The sequence below is a fragment of the Myotis yumanensis genome, unplaced genomic scaffold, assembly GCF_028538775.1.
Source record: "Myotis yumanensis isolate MYYU_CA2020_CCGP unplaced genomic scaffold, mMyoYum1.0.hap1 SCAF_14, whole genome shotgun sequence".
NCBI lineage: Eukaryota > Metazoa > Chordata > Mammalia > Chiroptera > Vespertilionidae > Myotis > Myotis yumanensis.
In genome coordinates, this window is record NW_027223765.1 from 40,180,258 (window position 1) to 40,204,418 (window position 24,161).

At 55.9% G+C, this 24,161-nt stretch overlaps 2 protein-coding genes across 2 annotated transcripts; both read right to left on the reverse strand.

Moving 5' to 3' along the window:
* Nucleotides 1–985: 985 nt before the first annotated feature.
* On the reverse strand, nucleotides 986–16,326 carry LOC138992206 (inter-alpha-trypsin inhibitor heavy chain H4-like). The gene is made up of 22 exons (XM_070390753.1): nucleotides 16,204–16,326; nucleotides 14,804–14,964; nucleotides 13,814–13,918; nucleotides 13,517–13,679; nucleotides 13,295–13,405; nucleotides 12,662–12,790; nucleotides 11,891–12,007; nucleotides 11,462–11,630; nucleotides 11,251–11,376; nucleotides 10,885–11,066; nucleotides 10,623–10,808; nucleotides 8,316–8,455; nucleotides 7,905–8,059; nucleotides 7,505–7,519; nucleotides 7,207–7,260; nucleotides 6,631–6,786; nucleotides 6,091–6,162; nucleotides 5,637–5,795; nucleotides 4,721–4,895; nucleotides 2,899–3,053; nucleotides 2,679–2,775; nucleotides 986–2,236 (listed from the first exon to the last, which is right to left on the reverse strand). The coding sequence occupies exons 1-22, from the start codon at nucleotides 16,291–16,293 to the stop codon at nucleotides 2,167–2,169; spliced, it is 2,787 nt and encodes a 928-aa protein (XP_070246854.1). The 5' UTR covers nucleotides 16,294–16,326; the 3' UTR covers nucleotides 986–2,166.
* A 2,559-nt stretch (nucleotides 16,327–18,885) lies between these two features.
* Nucleotides 18,886–20,737, reverse strand: LOC138992205 (musculoskeletal embryonic nuclear protein 1-like). The gene is made up of 3 exons (XM_070390751.1): nucleotides 20,690–20,737; nucleotides 19,376–19,508; nucleotides 18,886–19,195 (listed from the first exon to the last, which is right to left on the reverse strand). The coding sequence occupies exons 1-3, from the start codon at nucleotides 20,720–20,722 to the stop codon at nucleotides 19,089–19,091; spliced, it is 273 nt and encodes a 90-aa protein (XP_070246852.1). The 5' UTR covers nucleotides 20,723–20,737; the 3' UTR covers nucleotides 18,886–19,088.
* Between the last annotated feature and the right edge of the window lie 3,424 nt (nucleotides 20,738–24,161).

The window sequence follows — 24,161 nt, forward strand, 5'->3', positions numbered from 1 at the left end:
CTCTCCAACTGCCTCCTCACCCCATGCTTCCCTTCCCCTCCCCTGAACTCATTGCACAATGTCCTGGCTCTCCGCCCAGTGTCCTTGTCCTCCTTCTGTACTGGGCTGACTTCTCTTTATTCGTCAAAACTCAGCCCCAGCCACGCCACTTTCCAGGAATGTTCCCGATATTCCCCAGGTGGAACTAGGTGACTCCCTCTGGGATCCTTGCAGCACCTGGTGGTTCCTGGGTGGCAGCTGTCACACAGGCACTGTCTGTCGTGGTGGCCACAGCACTCTGCCCAGGGCCTGGCCCAAGGAGGTGCTGGAACGCACTCAGTGAACAAAACAATGAAGGGCATGGACCTACTGCCAATTGTTCACAGAAGGCACCTGGCCCTGCTGCTGGGCCAGAGAGTCACCCAGGACTCCTCTGCTGTTATACAAACCCCACAGCCCAGCGCAGGCGGTGGTGTCCCAGAGGGGTGAGCTGGGCATGGGCCCCTCTCTCATCTTGGTAGGTGTGTCAGAGCTGGCCTAACAGGAAGGTCGAGGGAGACCCCAAGGCGGCTCCCCCGTCTCACAGCAACAGCCTGAGACCCTGCCAGCCAACCAGACAGATGGAGAGGCAGATGGAGTGTGTCTGTGCGTTCGGCAAACCTGCTGCTGGAGACCCGCTATGGGCCTCTCCTCTGACCCCTCCAGAAAGACTCACTCAGTTAACACCATGTAGAGCTCAAGAGCTGGGAAAAGAGCTTTTCCCTGCTGACCTGGTTTGCTTCCTCTTAACCAGCAAATGAGCTCATTTTCTGCTTTCCTCTGGCTGCGGGGAAGATCAGAGCAAAGTTCTGTGCTGCAGCTTCTCCACGAGGGTGTCACAGATCCAACGCTCTTCCTGCTTGGCTCTTCTCTTATTCCCATGGGTTTTGTTTAAAAAATACATTTTTTAAATCCTCACCAAAGGACATGTTTGATTTATTTATTTATTCCTTTGTTCAGGTATTTATTTATTTTTAGACAGAGAAGAAAGGAGACAGAAAGAGAAATATCGATGTGAGAGAGAAACATCAATGGATTGCCTCCTGCATGCACTCCAACTGGGGATCAAAGCCACAACCCAGGTATGTGCTCCGACCTGGGATCAAACCTGCAACCTTTGGGTGTACAGGGTGATGCTCCAACCAACTGAGCCACCTGGGCTATAACTGTTTTTTAAGTGCATTCTGACTATGCAGGAATTGGGTGGAATCTTGGGGGTGACTATTCCTGGGGCATGGATCGGAGAGGATTTAGAGCTGGGGGCTGGGTCACCTCCATGGACAGAGGCTTCCCTCCTGGGATGAGGGCCTCTCTCTGTCTCCTGTGCTCCAGGGCTAGCTCCTTTCCAGGTGGTGAGCACAGGTGTGAAAATCAAATTGCATCATGCAAGTCCCATGCAAAAGGCGCCCCAAAGCTCGCTGAGAACTTCTACCCAGTTCACTATTTTTAATGGAGGTAGGAAGAGTCAAAACTGGTTTTCATGGTCCTAGGTGGTTTGGCTCAGTGGATAGAGTATTGACCTGAGAACTAAAGGTCCTGGCTTCAGTTTCAGTTCCAGTCAAGGGTATGTACCTCGGTTGTAGGCTTGATCCCTGGCCGCAGTAAGGGGGACTCCTCTGATGGCTCCCCTTCCCCCATACTCTTAATATCAATGGAAAAATATCCTTGGGTGAGGATTAACAAATAAAATAATAAAATGAAATAAAATAAATAAAAACTGGTTTTCATGGACTGAAACGGAACCTCTACTCTCAGAGGGTGTTTTCTGGCCCTGGGCCCCAAGCTGGGGTCTGGAGTGACATATACAGGGGTGGTTCAATCTTTCTACCTTATGAAATGAAGGGAGTGGACCAAAAGCTCCTCAGGGACCTACTGGCCACAGGCCCTGAGGGCTGATTGTGGGAGATGCCAATGTCACATGATGCTAAGTGTTCAGGAGGAGGCTCTGCAGCCCTGGGGTTTGGCTGGATGGAACCAGAGAAGCCCACTCCCTGAGTTTAAACTACCTGCCTTTATTTGTAATAGGTGGAACTCCCCTCCCCATCATGGTTGAGACCCCACAGGTGGCTGTGGTCACAGGATGACAGCCCTCTGCACACAGTGGGGTGGCATGGGGTGGGCAGGTGGGTATAACTCCTGTCATCAGAATCAGAGCTCGATAGACCAGCAGGAAATCTCTGTTCCGGGGGTCCCCTCTTGGTAATCCAACTTGAGTTTTCTGGGATGGAGAGACAGACATACATACAGACAGACAGACAGACAGGTGGTTAGGAAATCTCAGGTGTCTTGGGAAGAGAGGGAGAGAGCTAGGGTCGGGCAAGTGGAAGGTGGAGATTCAGGGCTCCTTAGAATCCCTCAAGCACAGGCTGACAAGGCCCAGTCTCCCAAGGGCACCCAGTTGTCCGGGGTCCAGGGCTCTGAGACTTCAGGGAGTTTGCTAATGCCCCCACTCACCCTTAGTGATCTCTGGCTGGGGTGTTTTCTGTGGGTCTGAGTTGACCATTTTTGTGGGTTCAAACTGAGAGCTGGGTCAGACATGTCTAAAGCATCAACCTTTCGCCCAAATATCTCTAGTTCCCAGGCACAGACAGGGGAGTGGAGGCCCCCAGGGACCAGCTCTCAGCCTCCTAGTCCCACCCCTGGCCTGTTTGTGGAGTCACCTGGTGGCATTGAACTCAAACCCCCGAGTCCTCAGTGTTCGCTTGCTGTCATCTGCTGCATCTGGGGGCCCCCAGGCAATGCCCTGGTAAAAGCGGCCTGAGAGACAAAGGGTGGGTCAGTGAGGGATAAAGACACAGGGACTGGGAGACACAGGTACTGCCTGTTCCCAGGCAGAGCTGGATCTGAGGATGCCCTGAGCCAGGGTCATGGGCATCATACCAAGGAGGCCGTCGAAGTGGCTGGAGAAGCGGTCAGTGTCCCGCAGGAGCAGCCGAAGCCCCTGCCCAGGGCCGTCCCAGGACAGCAGGCCGATGGTCACTTTGTCTGGGCTGCTGAGCAGCAGGAGCCCCGCCTTGTCCATGGTCATCTTGAGGCTGTGGGGAAACTAGGCTCCTGAGAGCAAGGTGGGCATGGACACACCCTCAGGGGACCCTGGCAGTTGGGGTGGGATGGGTGGGGGAATCCAGCTGTGGCCTTGAGTGGGAAGTCCATTACACATTCTCCTTAGCAACTGGGACCAACCTGAAGTTAATAATATCTGGTGATCCCAGCATTTATAAAACAAAATAACAGTTCCTTTCCCTGTTTTCTTAGATTTCCTTCCCCTCAAATTCGTTTGATATAATTCCCGGGGTATCGGACACACTCTGCCGGTGCCAGATTCTCTTGATGATCAGTGTTTAATTGTATGTTTAACATCTAGAAGGGCATGTCTCTTCTGATTCTATGCCCTTCTTTTTTACTTAAAATCATCTCTGATTTCTTACCTTTTTAATTTTCTTGGGAATGTTAGGCTCCTTAGAGCACGTTGAACAAGACCCTGCTGGTGCTCTGAATAACCTTAATGGACCTGCACTAAGTTCACACAGGCTCCAAGGGACTCACTACAGGAGCTGTGGTCTGACATTCTTCACGGAGATCTTCTGTAGCTCCTGAAAGTGTGTGGACCCTGTCGCTATGATTAAGAGGAGCTCTTTACTCATCTTCTGGTGTGCAAGTACTTATCAAGTAACAGGAAACTTTAAGATCTGGCATGAAATGGGCGATTTTCAGGTGAGCCCCTCAGGTTTGCTAGGAGCTCACTCATTTGTCAAGTGGAAACCAGTCTCTACTGAGGGGCTCAGTTAGGGGCGTGGACAAGGCTCTTTGTACTCAGCACAGGCTGGACTAGAAGGCAGTGCTCCCTGAGGGCCTAAGCCTCGGCCCGCTCCAGGCCCCTCGTGACTTCTGGACCCGCAGAGCTGCCTCTGGAAGGCTCGATGGTGAGACAGCCCCACCCAGAAGAGGTCACCATCCACTTCCCTTACCTGCCAGCAGCACGTGTTTGATGGACAGTCTCTCTGCATCAGAGCTTCAGGAGTGTGCTAAGAGTGACTTTCATAACCTCCCCCTGGTGGACAGTGCCTTCCAACTTCTCACTGCTGTCATCATTCCCTCACCACAGAGACAGCTGCCCTCCGGCATGCCCCGTGGGCACCACCCCTTCTAATGAGCAAAGTGCTCCCCTGCCACATTCCCTCATTGGGTCTCCCCTCAGCCTCTAAGTCAGGCTTGGAGTGATTCACCCCAGGCATCAGTGAGGAAACTGAGGCTAAGAGGGTCTAAGCAGCCTGCCCAGGGTCAGTCACACAGGATTAGCAGCAGTGTGGCTCCAAGCCACTGTCCCCTGCACGGGAGAGTGACCTAGGTTAGGTGTGGCCATGCCGGGGGCCAAGCCCACATCTGGTCCCCCGGAAGTGCCAGGCCACCCAACCTGCATATGTGGTGGCCAATGAAAGGTCTGTGGGTGGATGTATGAGTGCAAAGGTCAGTGCTCAGGGGCATGACCGTGCGTGAGCAGCCAGGTCCCCAGGACAACCGCTGGTGCCCCCAGAGAAAAAGAGGTATGGCTCTGCCCAACCAGTGGGGGCGGCCCACTGCAGAGGACTCCTGCCCAGCCCAGCACTTCATCCCCAAGCCTGTGGCCTCAGGCCACCGGTCAGCACTGGCATTGGCTAACGAAGCCTGAGAGGTCATTGCTGGTACTCAGCCTGAGGCTTACCCAGGCATCACCACGAACAGCGTCTCCTTCCATTTGTACTGAGAGCTTCTTCGGTCCCTAGTCACTACCACGTGCTCAGGGGACACGTGGACCTGCAGCTGGGGATTCTTGAAAGTCACCTCGATCCATGAGAACTGGGCCTTCTCCATCTTATACTCGCCAGTCACCTCGAGACCTGAGAGAGCCGGGAGCAGAGGTCAGAGGCATGGCCCTCTGTGATTCCGTCCCTGGGAACTGTCCTTCACCAACCCCCTCCTCACTGCCCTTTCCCAGCATTCCCTCACACTGGAGTCTGGTTTCCACAATCTTTTCTCTCCTCCCTTGGTTGCATTTGACGTTGGAAGCACCACAAATCCTCAGTGATGGACACTTTCAGGTGAGCCCTCTGAGAAGGGCGATTGTGTCTGAAGTCCATGAACACTGATAAAGCGCATTAGTATGCGGGGCCCTGAGCGAGGTGCCATGGCCAAGAGTGAGATGGCAAATCATTGGTCCCCGCCCTCAGGGAGCAAAGAGACTGTAGGCCTGGTGTGTGGAGGTGGGAGATCGTGTGTGAGCATCCCTGAGTGCTGTATGTCCCCACGTCTGACTTGACACCTCAGCTCAACAAGTACGACCCTTCTGGGGGGTGAGGAGCAGGTCTGGTCAGCACACCTCCCTCCTCTTGCCATTCGTCTCCTCCAGACTCTCTATGGTCCCACTACTATCTTTCAGGGCTCTGGGCTTATGCCAACCTCTGCCTCTCCTTAGTAAACCCCCACTTGTCTGCCAAGGCCCAGTCACTCCTGTGTGACCCTGTGCAGCCTCATATGCCCCTCAAACAGCCCTGGCCTCCTCTCCTGGGCTTCTGCCCCTAGGCTGCTGTGGGCACTGACTGCAGAGGGTTTCTCTGGAAGGTAACTGCTCAGGGCCTCACCTTGGTCAGGGTCTGAGAGCAGGAGTAATAATGGCCCACGGGTGCTCTTGATGTCCACACAGAGCTGGTCCACGCTCTGCCCAGGCAGAGGCAGGATGAAGGTTGGAGCCTGGATGGGGGCTGGGGCAGCAGATGCGGTTCTTGGGGCAGGTAGAACATCTGGAGGGCAGTGATGGGAAGGGGGACTGAGGGGGGCAGGCACCTTACCTGGTGGTGGGGCTGTTGGGTTTGTTTCTGAAAGAAAAAATCTTTGTTTAGGCATCCCCTTCCTCACAGTTGGGGGCAGGGGGAGTTGAAGGATGGGATAGTGTATAAATGTGGCCAGGGTTCCTTCTCCACTTCAACATTGAGAAACATGCAACAGGTTCCTAAAGATCCCCAGGGCGCCCCCATCCCAGGGTCTTCCTGCTATAGGGCCATCGTCCACTTCAGGGAATCTGGTCTGGGGGCGTACCTTCCATTGTTTCATCCAGGTGCTCAAACACTTTAGTGGGACTGGAGGTGGAAGATGCTAGTCCAGGATTGGCTAGAAAGGGAAAGGGAGAAGGCAGTCAGGATTCAGAGCAATCAGCACGCCCTCCAGCCATCAGTGCCACCTGCACTTGCCAAACTCCAGCCCTGCGACCCCTGCCCCACATTCACCCAACCTAGGAGAGCACACTTTTAGGAAAAACACTGAGGAGACAGGGTCCAGCCTGGTGTTGGGCTGGGTCTGAATCCAGACTGGAGATCAGAGACAGCTCATGGGGCCACTCATGGCTTGGGGAATGGTGGGAGCCTTCCCTTTCTAGAAGGTTCCATCCTGAGCCAGCCTGCAGAGTGTAATGAGTCTGGTTCAGTGAAACTAAATGACACACTGCTTCATGTCAAGCCCACAGCAACTCTGCCTGGTCGGTGCCCAGCCCTGTGCAGGGTGCTTGCTCTCATCCAACTCTACAGGCAGGCTGACCATCCCCTTGGGAAACGAGGCCTCCGAGGTCATAAAGTGGCTCACCTATGCCGCTCGGTAGCCTGTGGTGATCCAGATCCAAATTAAAGAATTTATAACCATAATGAGAAGGAGCAGAAAGTCCAGGTGGCCCAACACGCCTGTCGGGCAGGTCATGAACTCCAGCATACGAGGCAAATCCAGCTTTAGAAAAGTTGACACCTGCAGTCTTGGCTCAAGCAGAGTCATGGGTCCCCACCACCAGGGCTCTGGGACCCACCCCGGGAGACAGATGTACAGAGGGCAGAGAGCTCCCTTCCCCACACCCACCACTCTGAGAGCCTCTCCCCCTTCAGCCAGGAGAAATTCAAAACTGGAAAAGGAACCCTTCTTGAACTCCTCCCACCCCGCTGGGATATCAGTCACTTCCAACTACCTTGTCCTCTGAAGTTTCTTCTGCCGCTAACAAAAGGTCCTGCATAGCTGCCTCCTCATCAGACACACCTGAACTTGAGTCCCAGCCCTGCCACCAGCCAGGTGAGCCAAGCAAGCCACTCACCCACAGTCAGGGCAGAGCCCAGTCTGTGGCCAAGGTCAAGGTTCTCTCAATCTCCCCTCCCACCACCTCTCCTCCTTTGTTACCTGCTCCTTTGGGCCGTGGGTGTCCCATGGCTCTATGTCTGAAGACAGTGCGACCTGGAAATCAGAGAGACCTGGGTGTGCATCCAGCTGGATGGGGACTGTGCCCCTAGTGCCCAGGACAGCCAATATCTGAACGAACAGGTGACTAAATGCACCAACGTGCTTGGGCAAACAATGCCCCTCCTGGCAGCAGGCTGGGCTGGAGACACCCAGCCAGCAACTTTGTGGGACTGGGGTCCGAGGTCCTGAATCAGCCACCTGTCACCAACGGCAGCCTTTGACGGTATTAGGCCCTTACCTGAGGCAACCTTTCCTGGATAAAACAAAAAGAGAAGAGAGAGAAAGACAGTGAGAGAGGGAGGGAGGGAGAAGGGGCGAGAGAGAAAGAGAAAGAGAGAGAGAGAAAGAGAGAGAGAGAGAGAGAGAGAGAGAGAGATACTATTAGGTAGTTTGGTATGTTTGAGGTGCTTATTTAACCTGCTTCCCCACCCCAGCACCACAGAGCTGCAGTGTATATGGGAGGGTCGGGAGTCCTGGCCTCAGTTTCCTCATCAATGAAATGGGATGCATCGCCTGGGGGTCCTGGGAGTCTGTGTGGCCGGGTTAGGGTCTTGGTCAGGGTGTGGGGGAGGGGCTGGGGGGAGAGACTGGGTCAAAACTCTGTTGCCACAGGGCTAGGGGCCCACTGTCACACCCACCATTTTCCACGGGCTTCTCAGCAACTTGAGACTGTTCTTGGCCTTCAGGTTTGGTGACCACCATGGACGTGAGGGGGGTGACAAAGCTATAGTTCAGCGACAAGCCCAGAGCTTGGGTCTCCAGGGTCTGTTTATCGGCATTGGATGCGGAAACCCTGCAGGTAGAGAGCATCAGAGGGCCAGCAGGTCCTGGATGCCTAGCTCCATTCTCCCTCCCTTCCAGACCCTTGGGGGTGGGGGCAGCTCCCTACTGGGAGAGCCTGTAGCTCAGACACCACTCCATGTCCCCCCTCTCTCCATACCCAGGAGATGCCCAGGCCACCTGTGCTGTCCCACCCATGAGGAGCTTGGGGAGACACTGAGGCCGTGTGTGGCCGCCCCAGCAGGCCCTCGGGGCTGCAGGCCACCCACATTCGCTCCAGCAGTTGGTGGATGGTCAGGTACGCCCAGAGTCTCTCCATGAAGCCGTGGAAGATGTACTTGGGCTTTTGAAACTCCTCTTCCTGCTTTGCCACCTGGGACTCCATTTGGAAGGTGATGTTCTCCGTGGGCTGGAAAGAGGGGCCCAGCCAGGCGGCAGCAGTGAGGGCCTGCCGCCCTTACCTGGCCTGCCGCTTCCCAGCACTTCCATGAGAAACCTAGTTGGGACTGGGCAGGTCCTACGGATTGGCTGTGAGGACCACATTCCCTTTGAGTAGGTGGGGAGTAGGGAGGGAGTTCAGGGGTGTAAGGGGCTCAGCCACAGAGCCTCCAAGAATGAGAAGGAGGTGGAGAGAAAAGGTAGAGACTATCATAGGTGCAAAGCCAGGAACTAAGATCACATGCAGCTTTTGGGAGGAAGTACAATGGGGAAGGGATCTGGACCCCAGACCAGTGCAGAAGCAGCAGCAAATGCGTTTAAAGCAGAAAGGGTCCCAAGACGGCCCACCCCAAAGATGGAGACTCTGGGGACAGTGGCAAGTGCCTTCCCCAGCAGTCACGGCAGAGTACGAAAGAGGGCTCAGGCCTTGGTAGGGTTTGGGGTCCCATGTACCCCATTAGGCTGCCCCTGACCAAGCTGGTGCCCCATGCTGGGACCAGGCGCTGTCCAGTGGTGACAGTGAGGCATGTGCCCAAGTTTCAGGTGAACTGCTGCTTCCTTCCCCGGGGTGGGGCCTTCTGCCCTCAGGCTGACCTGGCCAGCAGCCTGGGAAGAGGGGCCTGTGGGCAGAGGAACTCCAGGCTTTCCTGTCACCATTCCCCGGCGGCCAAAAGCCTTAGCGATGTGGACCAGACCCCATCCCCGCTGCTGGAGACGCCCTCCTCTGTCTCTCACCAGAGCCGGGCCTGCCACACCTTTGTCACCTGCTGGCCGCCTGCACAAATGTCCTGTCCACCTGCACAAATGTCCTGTCCATCTGCACAAATGTCCTGTCCATCTGCACAGCTATCTATTGGAAGGTTTTCCTTAAGTGAAAGTTAAACAGACTAACACTCTTCACTCGGCCTTGTCCCCAGCAAGACTACCAGGGAGATGCCCGGTCTGGGGTTGGAGTTCTATTTCTCAGAAGATACATTAGGATAAATACGAGATTACTCAAACAAAGACATGTCACCCCCTTATCACCCTGGGTTCCGCACTTTGGGAACTCCCAGCCTCCAGGGCAAAATGTGTGGAATGTTTACCCTGGGTCAGATGTTAATCCCCACAGCTGTCTCACAAGGTGGGTAAGATGACCGATTCTCATTTTCACATAGGAGGAAACGGAGGCAGGCGGAGATTAGGTGAAATGAGGAGGCCTCACCCCTCGGAGGTGGCAAAGAGGGGGTGGAAGCCAGGATTCTGGTCACCTGCATGCAACGCTCCTTGTGACATGTGCTACTTCTCCGAGACTCAGCCCTGGTCCCAGCATGCCCCCTGCCTTGACCACCTGCTATTCACCCTGCACATCCTGCCGCCGGTCACGCATGCCTGAAACATTCCTCCATCACTTCCCCATCTGGCCTCTGCCACCTCCAACTCATCCCACAGTCGCAGCTGAGTCCTGTCCAGGAAGCCCTCCCAGATCTCCAGGCCACGTTGGGGCTCACGTGCTGCTCCCCTAAGTCCCTGGGTTCATCCTTTCAGGGACACCCCAGCCTCTGGGTGTTTCCTGGTTTGTGACGATTTACCCAATGCCTCTCCCATGAGGGCAGGATCCCTAGGGCCTAGGAAGGCTCTGGCTCAGAGCAGGTGCTCAGTTTCTCTGTGTGGAATGAGGGGTCCCCGGTGGCACAGAGGCAGGGAGAACTGGGCGAGGAGAAGTCACCATGTGGTGAGCTGGGGTGGGTCTTGCCTGGGGTGCATTGGGCCCCAGGGCAAGTTGGACCTCGGTCTGCTCATCTGTGAAGTGGGAGCAGCCCTCCCTGCCTGACTGCAATCTCAGAGGGCTGGTGGAGGACAGAGGGGATGTCAAACCAGGTGCCCTAGGGCACAGCAGCAGCAACACAGACTCACTATGAAGTGCCTACCATGTGCAGCCAAGCACAGGGGCTCTCAGCAGAATCAGGACATTATCTCATGGAATCTCTACCACCAGCCCAAGCAGTGGGGACTTGGGTCCTCCATGGTGGCAGGGGGCACTTTGTCACTTGCCCAAGGTCAGTGGGCTGGAGTCTGACAGGCTGGAGTTTGAACCTAGCCCCTCTGAATGCCTGCTGCAGCCACCCTTCCACGCCAGGATGGCTGGCCACACTCACCAGCTGCCCGCTGACTGTGGCTGAGAGCACATCAGGGCTCTGGGCCCGGAGCTTCCCGGCCACTACCACCTCGGAGCCCTTGAAGAACAGCGGGAAGTTGTCCTGCGTGACCTCCTCCACGGCATTGCTTGGGTACTCAAAGGTCACTGTGGTCAGCAGGGGGTTGGCCACTTCCTGGTAGAAGTCCTGCAGAGTGGGGGGTGTCACGAGGGCCGGGCAGGGTGGTCCCTGACTCTCCCAGCCCTCAGGGGTAGGCTGGCACCTGCAGCTGCAGGGCGGAGTCCGAGTCCTCGTAGATGCGCCGAGCCAGGCCGCCGTTGTCCCGCGCCAGCTTCTCCAGGAAGGCATAGCTCACGTCGAAGCCAAAGCCGAGGCAGAAGAGGCTATACTGACCACCTATGGCCTCCTGCACATTCCTCTGGATCTTTTTGGGGTTGGTCTCGCCTAGACCCAGTGTTTTGGGACAAGGGTGAGAAAGCAGGTATTTGCTCAGGGGATATTTTTGGAATCTCAGAGCCAGAGAGGCCTCAGGGACCCCCTCCCTTCCCCAGGTCCCACAGCAAGCCAGGATGGAACCCCAGCGATGCCCTCTGGGCAGTGTGCCCTGGAGTTGCCGCTGTGCCCTCACCTACAGTGGGGTCGCCATCAGTGAGGAGGAGGAGGAGGGAGACGCTCCCTGAGGGCAGCTGCTCCTCCCGGGTGGCTTTGTCCAGCAGCTCAACAGCCATCAGCATTGCATTATTGATATTGGTTCCTGAGGGGCACACAATCTCAGGATGGTTCTCAGGTGGGGCTGGTGCCCAGATACCCCCACCCAGCAGGGCTGCCCTGGCGCTCACCTCCCTGGGCCTGGATGCTGTTAGCATATTTCTTGGCCTCCTCCACATTCTGGGTCGAAGCTGGCACCAGCGATGGCTTCCACTGGCTTGCTTTATTGCTGAAGCTAATGAGGTTGAAGTGGTCTTCGGGCCTGAGGTCCTCTAGGATCTTGATGAGGGCTTCCCGAGTCTGGTCAGGGGAAGGGGAAACAAGGTGTGTGTCTCAGTGGGACCTCCTTGGGGGTCCTGTGCCCTTGGGCTGCACCCCCAGGCCCACACCTGCAGTGGGAACATGGTGAATGCTCCAGGGGCAGGACCGGCTCCAACCTGGGACTCTGGCAGCCTCCTACCCAGGAAGATGGAGGAGGGAGTGTCTGCCCGCTAGACCAGAGCTGACGGTATGAGGCATTAGAGAGTTTTCAGGGCCCTACCCTGGCCTGTGGTACCCACCTGCTGGATTTTCTTGCCCATCATGGAGCCACTCGTGTCAATGACAAAGATCACATTCTTGGGTATCGTGGAGAGGCCCTCAGGGGCAAAGTAGTGCACAAAGTAGCCATTCTCGATCTATGACCAGAGTGAGACACACCCCAGGTGAGATGAGAGCTACAGCCCTGCCCTGCCCTGCCCCACCCCACCTACTTACCCAAAATCCCCGGGTCCCCATCCTCTCCTCCTTTTAAGCTCCTCTGTCACAGTCCCACAGATAACCTCCCTAAATCCTCACCATCTTTATTTTTTTTATCATTGTTGTTGAAAGTATTACATATGTCCCCTTTTTTCCCCATTGACCTCTTCTAGTCTGCCACCCGCTCCAGTCCTTCACCACCCAATTGTCTGTGTCCATGGGTTATGCATATATGCATACAAATTCTTTGGTTGATCTCTTCCCATTCACCCAGTGTAGCTACTCTTTTGCTGAAACATTCCGGGCTATGCATGACCCACTAGAACTCTACTCCACTTTGCTTCCTATTTGTTTGAATATCTGAGGCGGTTTAGAGATAATAAACCTTACTTAACAGATGAAACTTTCTGCCTCTGAAAGGGAATTCTTTCAGGGACAGCATAACTAAACCGCATGTTTTTTGTCTGTTGCCTTTGGTGCACACCGACCAGAAGGAGCAGTTTGTTTGCCTTTTCTTCTGCAACAGCCAGGCTCAGGCTCCTGAGGACGGATGGGTTTCCTGGTTATTCTGCTCTCCCCTGGAGCCCACGCACCTGAATGGAGCCTCCAGAGAGGGTGCGGTTCACATCATAGCGGATGATGAAGTCGCCATCCACGACTGTGTCCTGCTGCTCTGCAGACTTCTGTTGCTGGGAGAGCGTCGGCTTGAATCGGATGTGAGCCTGGAGAAAGACCGACTGGGCTGATGTCGGGGGCAGCGAGGCCACGCTCACGCCCCTCACCCCATCTGAGAATCACCCGGGATGAGAACTCCCCCGTAGGTCAAATCCCAGGGAACTTTCTCTCAGGCTGGGCTGTCAGGTGGACGGCCTCAGCACAGTGGATGGGTGTGAGCGAGGAGCCTCTGCTCCGGAGACGTGTGAGCAGAGCCTGGGCTCAGGATGTGTATGATCCAGCCTCCGCCTTTCCCCCAGGTCCTGGGACCCTCACGTCAGTGTCCTCTCCCAGTCGCCCCCTAACCTCAGGTTCAAGCCAGCACCTGCCATTCTCCTCTAGGCCTTGTCCTCCTCATCCCCCTCATGTGAGTGCGGACACAGAGACCTCAGAAGTCTGCCAGCTGAGAGATTCTGCCCAATTGTCCCACTCTCTGGGGACCCAGGCTCACAGGGCAGCGGGAAGACAGGCCCCTCGGTACCCTCCCCTCCCACCCACGGTGGCAGGCCCACCTTAGTCTGGTTCTGTGAGACAGTGAGGGCGTCTGCAAGCTCATTGGTCATGAAGGTGCTCTCTGTCTCCAGAAAGCTGATGCCCTGAGGCTCAAAGATGTGAATGTCCATCTAGAAGAAGAAGGGGGTCACTGGGTTAGCCAGGAGCCAGGACAGGGGGGCCACCCTCGGCTGCACAGGGGTCACCCAGGAGGCCTCCTGGGATGAGGCACTTCCAGGTACCTGCAGGTGCTTGACCAGCTGCTGGGGCTGCACTTTCAACAGCAGCTCATACACTCCCAGGCGCCGCTTGAGCAACTCCTCGTACACCAGCTGGAAGGTGACCTTGGCAGCGGGGGCCACACTGACCGACACCTGGAACTGCTCCATCTTTCTCCCAGTGGCCCTGGGGGAGGAGGGCATCAGGCCTGTCCCCCCAGACCAGGTAGGGTATGGACACTGGAGGCAGAAGCAGAACTAAAGGCAGGGGCACCTTCTGCTCCACCCCCACTGGGGTCTCCCGCACCCCCTTGGGCTCACTTGACGAGGCCAGCGCTCTCCCCCCTGGCCACGGCCGCACTGTACTGCTTCTGGGCTGCATCCTTCTGCTTGATGTTCCCTGGGTATGTCACACCGTCGATGATCCTGGGGCAGGAGGGTGGGTACTGTCAAGAGTCTGGTGGGGGCGGGGGAGGAGGCTCTCTCCAATCCCACCTCCTCCAGGGAGCCTCTCAGGGACTTGCTGTGCCTCCTGATGAGTGACTCCTACCTGGACCAGACCTCACCCGTTTATTATGCACCTACTGTGTATAAGACTGTGCAGGACCCAGGGTAAGGGCCAGCAGCCTCTGCAAGGTGTGCCAGGCCTCCATCGACCCAAAGGCATGCACAATGGAAATGAACATTCGTTTTACTGAAGGGACAGGAGAGAAAGGTTGCAGAGGAGACAGGGGTGAGCTAAGTCCTGGCCTCTCTTCTCCCTTCCACTCTGGCCCCACATTCCAATTGCCCCCTCCATCTCATAGACTGTCCCAGAGGAACCTGTTGACCACCAGCACGCGCTTTCTGAGCTGCGCTTGCACCCAGCCCTGTGCCAGCTGTGTGGGGCAGACTGAGGAGGAGGGAGATGCCAGGCTCCCAGGCCAGTGGGAGACACAGGGCTAAAAGGCTTTGAACCCTCTTCCCACCAGCACAGGGCAGGGAGGAATGCAGAGGTGGGTGGAGGGAGGGGTCAAAGGAGGAAGGGGTGGAGGAACAGATGGAATTTGGAGGGAAGGAGGGAGGGGTGGGGATGGAGGAAGAGATAGAAGGAGGGAGGTTGGAGGGATGAAAAGTGGAAGGAAGGGAGTCGGGGATGATGGAACATTTCTGGGAATAAGTTCCTGATAAAGCCTCTGGTTCCTGTACTGCCTACAGGTGGAGTGCACACACCTCCTGTCAGGAGGAGGTCCTCTCTCCCTGAGGGACACGCGGGGAGGGATGGCAGTGCTGGATGGGGAGGGGACGCAGAGGGGGCGGGAAGGCACCTACATGGAGAAGTTGGTGATGAAGGCTTTCTTGGGCAGCTCTATCTGGAAGGTGGCCTCCTGCATGGAATCCGCTCTGTTGACCACCCTGCTGGTGATGACCGTGTGGGCAAACCGGGAGGAGACCCTGGAGTCCACAGTGAGGCTGTAGATGTCGATGGCATTCTGGAGCAGTGAAGGAGGAGGGCTGGAGCTGCTTCGACGCCAGCCCTGCTTGGAGCCATGCTCTTCAAGAGCAGGCCTTGACCTAGGTCCCAAACAAGCCCTGGCCCTACCCAGACTGAGCGGTGGATGCCTCAGGCAAAACCCCGTGAGGCATTTCACCTGTGGAACTTTCTCTCAAATAAGAGGCAGCTCTGTGCTCCATTCCCCACCCTACAGTGCCAGGGGGCAGGGACCAGTCTGCCAAACACAGGGGATGGAAGGTGGAGCCTGAGCCCCAGTGTCTCTGTGAGGGGATTCTCACTTTTCCAGGTCCTGATTGGGATCAGGAAGCTCAAAGTCTTAGCTCTGAACAGTGTCAGGGCAGCAAACAAGTCCTTTGATTTCTGGCGACCAGAAATGGGGGAACCGCTCCTGCCAGTCCCCACAGGGGCCTCCAGGAGCGGGGAGAATCTGGAGATGACCAGGGTCCAGTCCCTAAGAGCTGGGAGCCTTCTCCTTTGCCCCCTTTCCCTGCAGCCATGGGCCCCACCCCCCAGTTACCCTGCCCTGCAGCCCAGGCCCTGGCCCTGCAGAGACGGTCTGTCCCCACAGGTCACTGACCCAGGCACCTGACCTTCCACCCAGGTCTAAGGTTTGCATGTGCACACATGAGAAGCCTTACACATCTGCCAGCCTGCATACGACACACTTGTGTACATGCCAGCTCTGTTCACCTGCACACGCCGCCTAGCAGAGGTGGTGCCTGGCTGAGCGGCTTGTTACACACGTGAGTGTCTGCTCTGTGCCAGGCACTGTACTAAGCATTTCATAGTGTTACAGGTTCCATCTTCACAACAAACCTCCGAATAGAGTATATTATTACCCTGCTTCACAGATGAAGAAAGGGAGACAGAGGAAGTGTCATTACCTTGACGCCGTTCACCAAAGGAGAGGGAGAGATGGGCTCATGATCCTCACTCCCACCCTCCCCCACTGCCAGCCTCCAGGGGCAACCTTGTACACTGCAATTCCTCTCTTGGAACATGGACTAGGATCACCCCTTCTAGCTTAAGAGGGGTGGGGGGAGGGGGACTTTCCATAAAGCCCTCAGGACATGTCTGGTGGATGGTCAGCACCATATTTTTGCACACACACTTATCTGTGCTCACTTGCACACTCACACACACACACAGGCTCTCAGTCACCAGCTCATACCACTCACACTCCGGTGCGCACACAGGTGCCTGAGGCACTCGCTACCTTTTGGGCACGGGTGGTCTGGAGCACAGCCAGCAGCGAAAGCAGGACCAGCACGATGGCACTGACGCGGGCAGGGCCTGGGGGCTTCATTTGGCTCCAGTGCCTGGCAGGCTGCTTCTGAACTTGAGAGGAAGTGGGGAATGAATTAGTAACCTCCTTGCTGCTCCGCCCCTCCAGGGGCAGGTTCCAGAAAAATTGGAATTAACAAGCCAAACCTTGCAGTGGACTCAGATAAGTGAATGTCCTGTGGACCTTGGCTGAGGACAGACACATGCACAGTAAGTCCACAGTGTCATCAGGATAGGTTCTTGGAAACGGCAACTTTAAGTGAAATGATGTTCACTTCCTGTGGCCTATTTCTGGTCACAAAAACATCACCAAATTGTAGATAAAAATCCAAAATGTTGAAATCAGTGTGAGCTACACTTATATTTAAGAAAGATTCATAAAACCAAGTGAGATCATGCTTTTCCAACTTGCTTATTCCAGTTTAGGGGTACAGATGCCCAAAGCCTCTCCCAGCAGCTCAGGGTATAAAAGGTGAGACCCCAACCTGGACAGGACAGCCCTCCATCGAAGGTCACACTGACACACACCCACACTAGACTGGAACGATGGAGACACACTGGTTCATCTCACGTGCACATCTTGGGGATGTGAGAGGAAACCATGGAGAAAACCCACAAAGACATGGGGAGGCCAATAAACTCCACACAGTGGCCCCACTAGAAATTGACATTTTTTCTCATCAACATGATAACCTAAAGAGGCTGAATAAAAGGACATTATTCCAGGACCTGCTATACTGAGGAAAGGCAGGCTCAGGTGGGAGCTAGGTACTGGCATGTCTTCTGAAAGGTCTAGAACCTTCCCAGGTCACCATTACCCTTTACACCAGTTGGTCCACCAACAAGCGCCCTGGGGCCTGGAGACACAACAGCGAAACAGCCCACTCTCCATCAGCCCAGCCTGGAGGAGACAGAGGGGTGGCTGGGAAGAGGAGGGCGGGGGCAGCTTCCAGGAAGAAGGAGCCTGCAGGCCAGCTTGGTGTGAATGGGCAGTGGGGCACTACAGGCCCTGAGCACTCCTTGGGGTGTCTGAGTGGGGCAAGATCTGCTGGGGTCAAAGCAGGGTGGATCTGCCTTATTTCTGGGGTGAGAGAGGCTGGGCCCAGGAGACCCTTCTCTCTCCTGGGGCCCCAGGCTGCTGTTCAGGACCCATTAATCTAGCCAGGGCTCTGGGTGCAACTCCAGCAAGGCCCCCAACACAAGACCTGCACTTTGGCAACACAAACCGAGAGCCAAAAAGATGCCACGCCTTGTGGCCCAGAGGCCTCCCTCTGGGGAATTTACTGAACGTGTGGAACAAACAAGAAGGGACAGAGCTCCTCCAGGGGGCGATTCCCTGTGGTGGCCTGTACACACAGGTGACCTGCATGGAGGTCAGTCACTGAAGGGGAAAGGGCAGACGGCTGCTCTGTCAGCACACCAAGGCAGTGCCCTTGTCACAAGCCCAGACCCATGGAGGGTGGCTCCAGCCCTGAGGTAGGATTACTGATGACTTTAGATTTTCCTTTAATACAGTTGAAATGATTTCTTTTTAATTGGCTTTAGAGGAAGGGAGGCAGGGAGGGAGGGTGTGGGAGGGGAAGAGAGGGAAAGGAAGAGAGAAAGAGACATGGATGTGAGAGAGAAACATGTACCGGTTGCCTCCTGCAGGCAGCCACACCGGGGATTGAACCCCCCACCTTTAGACGACTCTCCAACCAACTGAGCCAGACCAGCCAGGGCTAAAGTGGAAACACTCTTAAAACAAATGGCAATAAAATGGTCTGCTTCCTCAGGGCAGAGAACACAGGCCCAGCCTGGAAACAGCTATATAAGGAGGCCAGGCCAGGACAGGACATGGGAAAGGCTCAGAGCAGCCAGCTCCACCTGCCCAGGGGACAGGCAGGGCTTCCCTACGGGCACAGCCCTCAGCCAAGCATGGGAGCCCAGGCCCTGCCAGCCCAGCCCTGGGCTGTCCGTGTTCTTGCTGTCACAGCTGGACAGGCCTCTGTACTCCCTGAATCTGAGAGCTCCATGCACACAGGGGACACTGAGGCCTGAAGAGGAAAGGATCTCACCCAAACCCAGAACCCAGACTTCCCAGGCCTCAGGCAGAGCTGTGGGAGGGGCAAGGGGAGGTTCACCTGGAGATGGGAGGGTGAGCAGCTCAGGAAGCAGACTGCCACTGGCCACAGGAGCCTTGACATGGCTTTGTCTGTGAGGGATGCAAGATGGTGAGGAGGCAGAACTAGGGCGCAGGGGGAGGCGGCCCTCAAGGTCCCTGGCTCTTGCAGAGCCTTGGGGTCCTGAGGAGCCTCTCGCTGGCTTCTGTGGAAGGCAGGGGGAGGGGCAGCCCAGGCCCACCTGCTTCACTCTGTACACGTGGCCTGTTTTGTGCACTGGACCTCAGCTCACCTCCCCTGTCACAGACAAGGGGAAACTGAGCCTCAGGAGAGGGGAGATGGTCTGAGGTCACACAGATCAGCACCAGGTCTCCACACCCCAGGCTCTTGCGAGGATGGGGCAGTGGCAATAGCACCTCAGGATCATAAGGACCCTCTCAAAGACATGGAGGGTACAGACCATGCCCACCCGCACGCAGGGGCCATGCCAGTCCCCAAGGACACTCTCCAAATGCCGGGGCCGCTTGGGCATCCTCTTTATTGGTGTTTCCCAGGGCCTGGTGCAGAGGGCCTGGGCTGAGAGGCCAGAGTGAGGGGGGAGGGGTGGCAGTCCCAGAGGCAACAGGGGAGCAGGGGAGTGCTGGCATGAGAGCTCTTGGGAGACTCCTGTGTCGAGGTGTTGTCAGTGCCCAGGGGGTGGCGTGGCATGTACTTCTCAGCCAAAGACACTCTTGGCAGGCCCAGCTTTCGGCTTATCAAAGACGGTCTCAGTGCCGGTCCGGGTGCGGCTGAACACAGATGGTGCGGCAACGCCGGCTTGCTCTGCGGGCAGGATGGGGAGGTCAGAGGCCCAGCCCAGCCTCCTGGCGAGGGAAAGCCTCTTTGGTGGGGAGCCCCTGAGCTCTGGATTCTTAGAAAAGATCCATAGGAGCCCCCATCCTACCCCCTCCTACTGACACACATCTGCACCCCCTCGGCCCCCAGTCCCCTGAGAACACTCACCACACTCCTGCATGACCTGGTAGGTCTTGGACTTGATCGCCTGGTTCTTGGTCAGGTTCCCTCGGGCGCCCTTCAGGTCCTCCTCCTTCACAGGGGGGCGCTTCTTCTTGATGGGGGCTCCCTCGGGGCCAGCCTTGGAGAGACCAGAGCCCCTTAGAACCCAGGCCTTCAGGCTGAGACCCGTCCGTTCCCACCTCTCCCTGCTCACTCAATTCAAGCCAGTCCAAGGCCCCATTCATCCAGGAAGCCTTCCAGACGATGCATCACCCCCTGACCCCCAACCCTGAGTCTCTCTGTCCTTTTCCACAGACTGGGAGCCATGGCCTCACACTGTGTGCCGGGCTGTCCAAGCTCGAGCTTGGGCACAGTGGGCAAAGGGGAAAGGCGCTCACTCTGAAGCTGAATTCCAGGCTTTTGGTGAATGCCAAGACCTGCTCTCCGGGTGGTGGCAGGGGGTCCCTTAGGTTTGCCCCTCACCTCCCAAACTGCCAGGATTTACCTTGTGGGCTCTGGGGTGGGAACGGGGTAGAGGAATCAGATGCCCATGAAGTCACATTCCCGTCAGCATCTACCCATGGAGCAGACTGGTCTGTCTGTCCCTCCAGAGCTGGGACACCCAGACTCAATGAGCAGAGCTGTGGGGGTGGGGCGTTAAAGCCAGTGGACTGGTCAGCTCTGCAGTTGGGCATCCAGTCAGGGTCAACTCCAATGTGAATGCCAAGGTTTAGAGATCCAAAGAGGGCTTGTCCTGGTGAGGGTCTTGACTCTCAAAAAGGCTGTGATCAAACGAACACACAGTGAAACTGAAGTGTAAGGAGGCCTGGGAGCAAACGGACAGAGGCCCCATTAGCAAACAGAAAGGTCCCGTGGGCCCAGAGCCCCCTGGGTGGGATGGTCACAGCCACAGTGCTTCTCCTTGTGGCCTTCCTGCAGGAAGTATTCTGTGGGGGCACCTACCCACCAAACCTCTCTCCCAGCCAGATTCCTTTGGAATTGGTCCAAAAAGACAGGAGGTGTGACCAGCTGACAATACAGCTGCTTCTCTATAGCAGGTGAACTAAGTGAGGGGCGTTGATGCCAACATTTATGAGAAACAGTCAAGCTCTTGAATAAATTCAAGCAACTCTTAAACCTCCAGTGAGCACCTACTAAGTGCAAGGCATGAACAAAGCTCCCTGCCAGTAACTGCTGCCTCCAACGTGCCTTTCCAGGACAATTCTTTCACCCCTTTGATTACAAAGTGTTCGACCTGCACCCAGGCTCTGACCCCACAAAGACAGACGCCACAATGGTGGTGAAGAACCAACGACTTACCGTCACCAGGTGGGTGGGCTGCTCTCCTAGCATCTCTGCCCTTGGCGTTGCCCATCATTGGTCCAAGCCTTCCTCCTGGTGTCACATGGGGGGGAGGGGGCGGGCTTCCTGGGAGGTGTAGCCCTGCTGGATCCTAAAGGTGACCCCAGCCGCCTTGTCTCTCCCCAGGGGCTTGCAAAAAGACTACAGCAAGGACCCCCGGCATGGGGCCCAGGTGACCTGCTGGTTCGTCCACAACAATGGGGCCGGCCTGATCGATGGTGTTCACACTGACTACATTGTCCCCGCTATCTTCTGAGCTCCCAGCCAGCACACCTGCCCTACCTTGGAGGAGGAGAGCATCCTGACCTGTTGCCCAGGCCACCCCTCCCTCTTCAAGGTGTCCCCCATGTCAAAGTATCCATGACTTCCATTAAAGGTAGACTATGCCCCTTCCAGGCTGGCTGCTCTTTGGCAGGGAGAATGGCAGGGAGGCAATTCAAGATGCTGCCTCTCAGAAGGGCTTGGGGGTCACAGCAGAACTGGAGGCTGGGAGGTCACCCCTATCCATTCGCCCGCACCCCATCCTATTCTCCCCTCCCCCCTGCCCCCTGCCCTCTGAATGCCCTGAGAGTACCCCACCGCTCCTCCCACCGGTTCAGGGACAAATGACACTCTGGCAGCATGTACAGGAATGACCAGCCACAACCACTCCTGACTAAGTGCTTCCTGTAGCCAGCCACTGTTCTAAGTGCCTTTGTTGAATGAACTCAATGCATGCTCCCAGCAGCACTAGGGGAGACTTTTATCAGGCCCCTTGATAGCTAAGGAAACTGAGGTTAGGTAATTTGTCCAAAATCACTCATCTTCTAAGTGGCAGAGCTGGGATTTGAACCCGTGCTGTCTGGCATCAGCATCTGAGTGCTTTACGACTCCCATATCAACACTCCAGTCCCATGGGCAACTGGTAGCCAAAGGCTTGTGGGATTTGATTCCAGAAGTTCCAAAGCATCACTTAAACTGAATGTATAAAAGGAGAATGAAAAAAGTGCTACCAGTAGCTGGAGGCTGCACCCCTGGACTCAGGGTCTCAGGAGACAGTTCTCGCCCCCACCCTTTGCTCCTTCCCCAGTGGAGGGGTAGCAACCTCTGACAGCGAGATAATATTTCCCAAAGGCAGAGGCTGCCACTGCTCAGAAGCTGTGATTTCAGGGGCCCGGAGGAGCAGCTCTCTGGCTCCTCACACTGATTCCTGGACTATTCCCCCAGGGTCCCTTCCTTCCCATGGCTTTGCCTGGGGCCCAGTTAAAGTCCAATGTGAAAGGGTGCAGGTGCAGGGAATGAGGTGAATCTGTACTTCAGGATGCTGCCGGCCCTTCAGGTGGAAGTGGACAGGCCCCCACGCTCTCCTTTCCAAAGCCTTTCTGGCTTTTCTCCGTTCAGTTTCCACTCTCAGTGAGGCCCACGAGGGCCCACATCAACAACACAAACGCTGAGCTCCATGGCTGCTCCCGGCCCAGGGAACACAGGGCCCTCCACTGCAGGCCGCGGGGCGGCCAATGGAGTTCCAGACACCAATCTGTTGTCTGGAGTCTCCCGGGCTTCTCCAGGGAGAGCCGGGGGCTGCCAGCTGGGGGTCACTCTGAGCAAGGCTCTGCCCCATTGGGGCCTCATTTCCCCTCCTGTAGCAAGGAAATGGCTGAGCCTGAGAGTCTCTTAGGTTCTATCTAAGCCTACATTCTGCATGATGACCGGAGGTTCCTCCAAGTCCCCAGCTGTCCCTCAGGAGCCTCTTGAGCAAACTCAGATTGCTATTTCAAGTTGTCCCTCCCACACAACCTGAAGCATTGGGGATGAGGTGGTTTCTCCCTCTGTTTCTCTGTTCCTAGCAGTCAACTCCCTCTGCACATGTCACAGTCAGGGGCAGAACTATCAGCCAAGGCCACGGTACAATCCATAAATTAGCTGCCCTGTGCCCAGGCATCCTTGTCAACTCCATTAAGAGTGGCTGAGTGTGCCCGGCCAGTGTTTCTCAGTGGTTGAGCCTTGACCTATGACTCAGGAGGTCATGGTTCGATTCCCAGGCAGGGCACATGCCTGGGTTGCAGGCTCGATCTGCAGTAGGGAGCATGCAGTCAATCAATGATTCTCTCGCTTATCATTAATATTTCTATCTCTCTTTCTCCCTCCCTTCTTCTCTGAAATCAATAAAAATATATTAAAGAAAAAGCAAAAACAGAGAGAGTGGCTGAGTGGGAGGGTTACTGGGTCACTTTGCTCATAGCTGCCACTTGGGAAGGTGCAGGGGCTGGTAGGGCCCTGGTGTGGCCCAGGAGTCTCCTTCTCCATGGTGCAGGGAGAGGTGGAGGGGACCAGATGCTGCCTTGGATGCTTCCATTGTCCTGGAGGCCAGCCTTCAGCCTTACTGGACACACTTGGGAAATGACTTTTTTTTTTTTAATCCTCATCTGAGGTCATATTTTTAGTGATTTTTAGAGAGAGAGGAAGGGAGAGAGGGAGAGAGGGGGACATTGATCTATTGTCTCCTGCACGTGCCCCAACTGGGGATCAAATCCGAAACCCAGGTATGTGCCTTGACTGGGAATCAAACTTGCATCCCAGGTATGTGCCCTGCTGGGAACCGAACCTATAATCTTTTGGTGTATGGATGATGCTCCAATAAACTGAGGCCCCCTGCCAGGGCGGGAAGTGACTCTTTAAGAGGTTGAGGGCAGTTGAGTCACTGGCCAGGCCCTGGGAACTCAGGGATGAATGTGACATGGCCTGGCCCTCCTGGAGCCCAGAGGCAGCGGTTCTCAACCTGTGGGTCGCGAACCCTGAAAGTACATCCTGCATAACAGATATTTACATTATGATTCATAACACTAGCAAAATTACAGTTATGAAGTAGGAAGGAAAATAATTTTATGGTTGGGGGTCACCACAACATGAGGAACTGTATCAAAGGGTCGCGGCATTAGAAAGGTTGAGAACCACTGGCAGAGGCCCTAATCAGACCTCAACATGCAAACCTCAGCACAGGGTAACAATGCAGCAAAGCTGCCTGCAGTCACCTAGGGATGAAAGAGGAAGGCTCCGGAGGAGGGCACAGGGGCTGGCAGAGATGAGAGATGAGAGATGCGATGTGCAGACTAGGGGAGGGCATGCCAGGGGTGGAGAGAAAGTTCAGAAATGCAAGCTGGAACCAGGTAACAGAGAGAGCTGGGCCACAGGACTTGGGGTTCATCCTTTCCCTGGGGCCATGAGAACCAGAGAAGGATACTGAGCAAGGGCTGCAGCCATGGAAATCAGAGCCTTAGAGTGATAGGCCTGGTTTCATGGCCTGGCCGCCTTGAGCAGGGGGTGGCTGCGATCCAGGGGCCATGGCCGTGGTGCGGGTAAGAGGCAAGGAGGCTGACAGATGCTATTTGCTCTAAATGTGACTCCACACCTTTGTCCCCACCCAGGGAGTCCCAGGGCTCACTTGCCAACA

Bases quoted from the DNA above. Each gene is read 5' to 3' on its own strand.
- LOC138992205 (XM_070390751.1), bottom strand. From the start codon at position 20,722: ATGCTAGGAGAGCAGCCCACCCACCTGGTGACG. The intron at 19,509-20,689 runs GTAAGTCGTTGG...GGTCTCTCCAAG, and splicing joins AGCCCACCCACCTGGTGACG to GCTGGCCCCGAGGGAGCCCC. The intron at 19,196-19,375 runs GTGAGTGTTCTC...TCCTGCCCGCAG, and splicing joins CCAGGTCATGCAGGAGTGTG to AGCAAGCCGGCGTTGCCGCA.
- LOC138992206 (XM_070390753.1), bottom strand. From the start codon at position 16,293: ATGAAGCCCCCAGGCCCTGCCCGCGTCAGTGCCATCGTGCTGGTCCTG. The intron at 13,919-14,803 runs GTAGGTGCCTTC...CTCCTGCCCCAG, and splicing joins TTCATCACCAACTTCTCCAT to GATCATCGACGGTGTGACAT. The intron at 2,237-2,678 runs GTGACTCCACAA...TCTCCATCCCAG, and splicing joins TTTGAGTTCAATGCCACCAG to AAAACTCAAGTTGGATTACC.